A 5,853-nucleotide genomic window follows, 5' to 3' on the forward strand; every position below is an offset into this window, starting at 1 on the left:
ACACAATGCCTGGATTGGTGTTTAACACATCAGTTAATCATATCATGTTGTATAGTAATCGTACGCCCATTTGTTAATGCGTGCAACTCAACTGCAATATAGTCGGCTTGGAACGAGACAGCTCTCTCCTCATTGTAGTTGATAGATTGAGCCTTACTGAGCTCTGACCTCACAGACACAGGAAACTACTAACTCTGCTACTGTTCTCCCTCCCATCTCACTCTGACAGCCACAGTTTCCTCTTCTCTCTCTGGTTGGACAGCATACTTGTTACTCTTTGGCCTCAAGTTTATTAAAACTATGTCTAATGATTCATTTGAAAGTCAACAATAGGTTTTTCTATATGTCCTGCAAGCATTTCTGAAAACCTGTTTTTGCTTAGTCATTATTATGGGGTATTGTGTGTAGATTGATGAGGGAAAAAACTATGTATACAATTTTAGAATAAAGCTGTAACGTAACAAAATGTGACAAAAGTGAAGGGTCTGAATACTTTCTGAATGCACTGTACAGTACATGGTATTTGGCGGCCAGTCAAACTCTGGGGGGGAGTTTCCCCTAGGTTACCTTAACCATTTGTGGTGGAAATGCAAAACTGACCCAAGATCAGTGTCTAGGGACAACTTCCCCCTACAGCACCAGTCACAGAGTGAGAGCCATAATGTGTTCTCCATTTGAAGGCTGGGGGTGCTGTAAACTCAGTCAGGATATTTGTAGTGTATATGTCAATTAACAGGATCCCAATTAATTTTAGCACATCCAGATTTGGGACCCTGTGAAATCACACATACATCATATGGCATGATATAGAGCCATATAGTGTAGTATATTATCAAACTAAGGCTGGTGCAAGTCACGTGGTGGCTTGCTGATTGTGTTGTGTTGAACTCACACTTTGGTTGACTGATAAAGAGTTTCACTACCTAAAGTCACACAGACGCAGGACAGTGCAGGGAGAAGACACAGCTACAGACTTACATTAGAGTTGAGGTTAGAAGTAGAAGTTACTGTATTTGACCACAAGTGTGTTAAGATGTCAGAGGGAGTCTATGAAAACTCAGATGGATTTGAAGACAACAAATCTAATGCAATGAAGAACACAGACATCAATGGCCAGTTATATGCCAACGTAGGAGCCTTCAAACCCAGTCCAAGAGATGGAGTTGTTGCTTCAGGTAAGATTGCACGAACACACACACACACACACAAATTACACACAATATATTAAACAAGTGAGCTTATCCTGTAGTACTCTAGCTTTATTTGTCTCAATCATTGATGATACAGTAAAACACAATACCAAAGATCTTTAATGATTTGTGATTCAGTACATGTTCAGTGGTGGAAGATACCCTCTGGTGTTGCTGCAGTGTGTCTGGGGCTGCTGTGTGTTCTCCTAATAATCTTTGAAACTCAGTCTGTTGTCAAATTACACATAAGCACAATATCAAATGCTCATATTTGATTGTTGTTCCTCCACATGGGTCCCAAAAGAGGGAAGTGAAGTGGATATTTTCTGTCATTCAACCAGCTGTCACTCAAAATCTTCTCGACCAATCAGGTTTATTAAGAGAGAGGGAGGCATGTTGTCTAGCGGTTAAGATTGATTGGCCAGTAACCGAAGGGTGCTGCATCGAAATCCCGGGCCGACCACGTGAAAAATCTGTTGATGTGCCCTTGAGCAAGGCACTTAACCCTAATTGGTCGTGTAAGTCGCTCTGGATAAGAGCGTCTGCTAAATCACTAAAAGGTCATTCTAGAGGAGAGCCCTGGTGGTTACTGTTGTCATCTCATCCTCACTGGTTAAGACTACCCACCCCCACTTGGAGTAGTTTGTAGTTTCAAATCTATTGTCTGGACATTATAATGACCCATGTTTGTATTCCTGGACCTCCTGAACATGTTGATGTATATCTGGGAGTAAACAGAGGGTCCAGATCAGCAGAAAGGTGAAAGGAAGGGGGAGTTCTGGAAACTACCTGAATTGTCTTGGGGCTGTTACTTCCCCTCTATGATCTATATCTTCCTGGTATGACAGTGTCCTGTCCATCATCACAAATAGCAAGTCCCATTCCCTGAACAGGAGGACTGTGTTGAGATACACTCTGGACAAGATGACCATGTAGAGACATGGAATGATTTATATTGTGCTGCAGAAAATGTTTTAACAATAAACACTATGACAACCTCTCATACAAGCACACATTCAAACAAGTACACACACAATTACTCACTCAAGCATGCAAATTTGTTCTATTTTATGCACAACCACAACTACCAGTGTCATTTTGTTGATACTTCCCTTGAGTTAACACCTACATCAGTCACACAGACAGAGACATACATATGACATAGACAGAGATATCACTAGAAGCAGAGACTTAACGTATAGAGGGTTTGCAGTTGATGTACGGCGCCTCCTGGCGGCCATGTTGGAAGACCACATTAATTCTAGAAGCAGAGACTTAATGTATAGTAGACCTACATAGAAAGAAAGACCCAGGCATTGTTAAAGATGTCAAAGGTCATCTATGCTGAACCAGATATGAACAAGAAGGTCAAGTTTGACAGAGGTGAGATGGAGGAGAGGATTGTGGATATCTTCGTCAGTGCAGACACCCTGAAAGAATGTGAGACCAGCACCAAGAGAGAAGAGACAGCAGACACTGCTCCTAATAATGGACCAGGAGACCAGCACTCAGGTAAAACACACACACACACACACACACACACACACACACACACACACACACACACACACACACACACACACACACACACACACACACACACACACACACACACACACACACACACACACGCACAAACAAAACATAACAGTCTCTTGTATGTGTCCACAGAGCCTGATAGCCCAGGGAAGAGACCCTTCCTAGTTGTTGCAGTGTGTCTGGGGCTGCTGTGTGTTCCACTGGCTTGGATCATAGGCCTGTCTGTCTACTGTGAGTTTGTGTACAAGTTCATTGCTTTTCACATAGTTGTATTAAGTGCTGGTTACTAAGCCTATTTACCTGGTGTTTTACCTAGTAACTATGTGTTCATACTTTGTAGATAACAGAGCCATCAAAGATTCTGAGGATGAAAGGTACACCTTGTTCCAGAGTTTTTCCTTTTATAAGACTAACGCAAGTGCAGAGAGAGACCAGTTACAGACCAAATACAACAACCTGACTGAAGAGAGAGACCAGCTACAGACCAAATGCAACAACCTGACTGAAGAGAGAGACCAGCTACAGACCAGATACAACAACCTGACTGAAGAGAGAGACCAGTTACAGACCAAATACAACAACCTGACTGAAGAGAGAGACCAGTTACAGACCAGATACAACAACCTGACTGAAGAGAGAGACCAGTTACAGACCAAATACAACAACCTGACTGAAGATAGAGACCAGCTACAGACCACATACAACAACCTGACTGAAGAGAGAGACCAGTTACAGACCAGATACAACAACCTGACTACAGAGAAAGACAGGCTTCAGAATTTGTTTTGTGGTCAGTGAGCTGGTTTTCATACCTATCTTTATTATAAAGTCAATGTTTCATTGAGATCTAGTTCAGTGAATCATGGAAAATAAAATGTGATGTTTATTGTATTGTATCATATTGAATCAGTGTTGTGTTGTGTCATCAAACAGAAAAAACATGTTCTGACGGATGGAAGAAGTGTGAATGCAGTTGTTACTTCATCTCTACTGAGAAGAACACCTGGGAGGAGAGCAGACAGGACTGTCTGGAGAGAGGAACAGACCTGGTGATCATAAACAGCAGAGAGGAACAGGTGAGAGATGACAGCGCAAAAGAGAAGGGTGAGGTGGGGGTCGGGGGGATATAGGTCTGTCGGGGTAGATATGGTCAAACAATGAGCTTCTAAAGTATTGGGACGTTGACAAATGTTTTGTGGTGGGGCTTTGTGCTCCAGCACTTTGGATTTGGAAATATACAATGTCTATGAGGTTAACGGGCAGACTGACAGCTTTCAGTTTATGGGATTTGTTCATCTTTAACTTTCTCACTCATCATTATTGACAATTCATTCAGCACTATCCATAGTCATGGTAGCATCCACATTTATGTAGAAGTGTTTAGAAACATATTATATACTTATTTACATGAAACGTTACTCCAAATTGACACAATACATTATTAACCATTAATGTCATGTTTTGTCTTTGATCATCATGTCTTGTCCCTGTGCTTCCCTCTGCTGGTCTTATTAGGTTCTTTCCCTCTTTCTCTCTCTCTCTCTCCTCCTCCCTCTCTCCCTCTCCCGCTCTCTCTCTCTATCGTTCCGTTCCTGCTCCCAGCTGTTTCTCATTCTCCTAACGACCTCATTTACTCTTTCACACCTGTCCCCTATTTTGCCCTCTGATTAGAGTCCCTATTTTTTCCCCTCTGTTTTCCGCTTCTGTCCTTGTCGGATTCTTGTTTGATGTTTGCTGTCCTGTGTCCTTGTTCCGCCCTGTCGTGTTTTTGCCTTCTTCAGATGCTGCGTGTGAGCAGGTGTCTATGTCAGCTACGGCCTGTGCCTTCCTGAAGCGACCTGCAGTCTGTGGTCGCGTCTCCAGTCGTTCCTCTCTACTGACGAGAGGATTTCAGTTTCCTGTTTTGGATTTACCTTTGATATATCCAGGAGAATCATTGTTTGTTTGATACTGGAATAAAGACTCTGTTTCTATTACGTCGCTTTTGGGTCCTCATTCATCAGCATAACAGAAGAATCCGACCAAGATGGACCCAGCGACTATGGATTCTCTCAACACTGCCGTCGAGTTCCAGGGAGCAATGCTCGGCAGACACGAGCAGGAATTGTTTGCTGCTCGTCATGCCGTTGAGACCCTGGCCGCTCAGGTCTCCGATCTCTCTGGACAGTTTCTGAGTCTTCGTCTCGTGCCACCAGCTACTTCCTGGTCTTCCGAGTCTCCGGAACCTAGGGTTAATAACCCACCATGTTACTCTGGGCAGCCCACTGAGTGTCGCTCCTTTCTCACCCAGTGTGATATTGTGTTCTCTCTCCAGCCCAACACGTACTCAAGAGAGAGAGCTCGGATCGCTTACGTCATATCACTCCTTACTGGTCGGGCTCGGGAGTGGGGCACAGCGATCTGGGAGGCAAGGGCTGAGTGTTCTAACGTTTATCAGAGCTTTAAAGAGGAGATGATACGGGTTTTTGATCGTTCAGTTTTTGGGAAGGAGGCTTCCAGGGCCCTGGCTTCCCTATGTCAAGGTGATCGATCCATAACGGATTACTCTATAGAGTTTCGCACTCTTGCTGCATCCAGTGACTGGAACGAGCCGGCGTTGCTCGCTCGTTTTCTGGAGGGACTCCACGCTGAGGTTAAGGATGAGATTCTCTCCCGGGAGGTTCCTTCCAGCGTGGACTCTTTGATTGCACTCGCCATCCGCATAGAACGACGGGTAGATCTTCGTCACCGAGCTCGTGGAAGAGAGCTCGCGTTAACGGTGTTTCCCCTCTCCGCATCTCAACCATCTCCTCCCACCGGCTCAGAGACTGAGCCCATGCAGCTGGGAGGTATTCGCATCTCGACTAAGGAGAGGGAACGGAGAATCACCAACCGCCTTTGCCTCTATTGCGGTTCTGCTGGACATTTTGTCATGTCATGTCCAGTAAAAGCCAGAGCTCATCAGTAAGCGGAGGGCTACTGGTGAGCGCTACTACTCAGGTCTCTCCATCAAGATCCTGTACTACCTTGTCGGTCCATCTACGCTGGACCGGTTCGGCTGCTTCCTGCAGTGCCTTGATAGACTCTGGGGCTGAGGGTTGTTTTATGGACGAAGCATGGGCTCGGAAACATGACATTCCTCTCA

The 5,853-nt window shown here is 44.6% G+C and overlaps 1 protein-coding gene across 1 annotated transcript; it reads left to right on the forward strand.

Moving 5' to 3' along the window:
- The first annotated feature begins 2,068 nt into the window (after positions 1-2,068).
- Positions 2,069-4,705, forward strand: LOC139567444 (CD209 antigen-like). The gene is made up of 5 exons (XM_071388786.1): positions 2,069-2,702; positions 2,862-2,960; positions 3,070-3,519; positions 3,663-3,805; positions 4,511-4,705. Exons 1-5 carry the CDS (start codon positions 2,516-2,518, stop codon positions 4,559-4,561), a joined length of 930 nt encoding a protein of 309 aa, XP_071244887.1. The 5' UTR covers positions 2,069-2,515; the 3' UTR covers positions 4,562-4,705.
- Positions 4,706-5,853: the final 1,148 nt, after the last annotated feature.

This window comes from Salvelinus alpinus, unplaced genomic scaffold (assembly GCF_045679555.1).
Source record: "Salvelinus alpinus unplaced genomic scaffold, SLU_Salpinus.1 scaffold_595, whole genome shotgun sequence".
NCBI classification, from domain to species: Eukaryota; Metazoa; Chordata; class Actinopteri; order Salmoniformes; family Salmonidae; genus Salvelinus; species Salvelinus alpinus.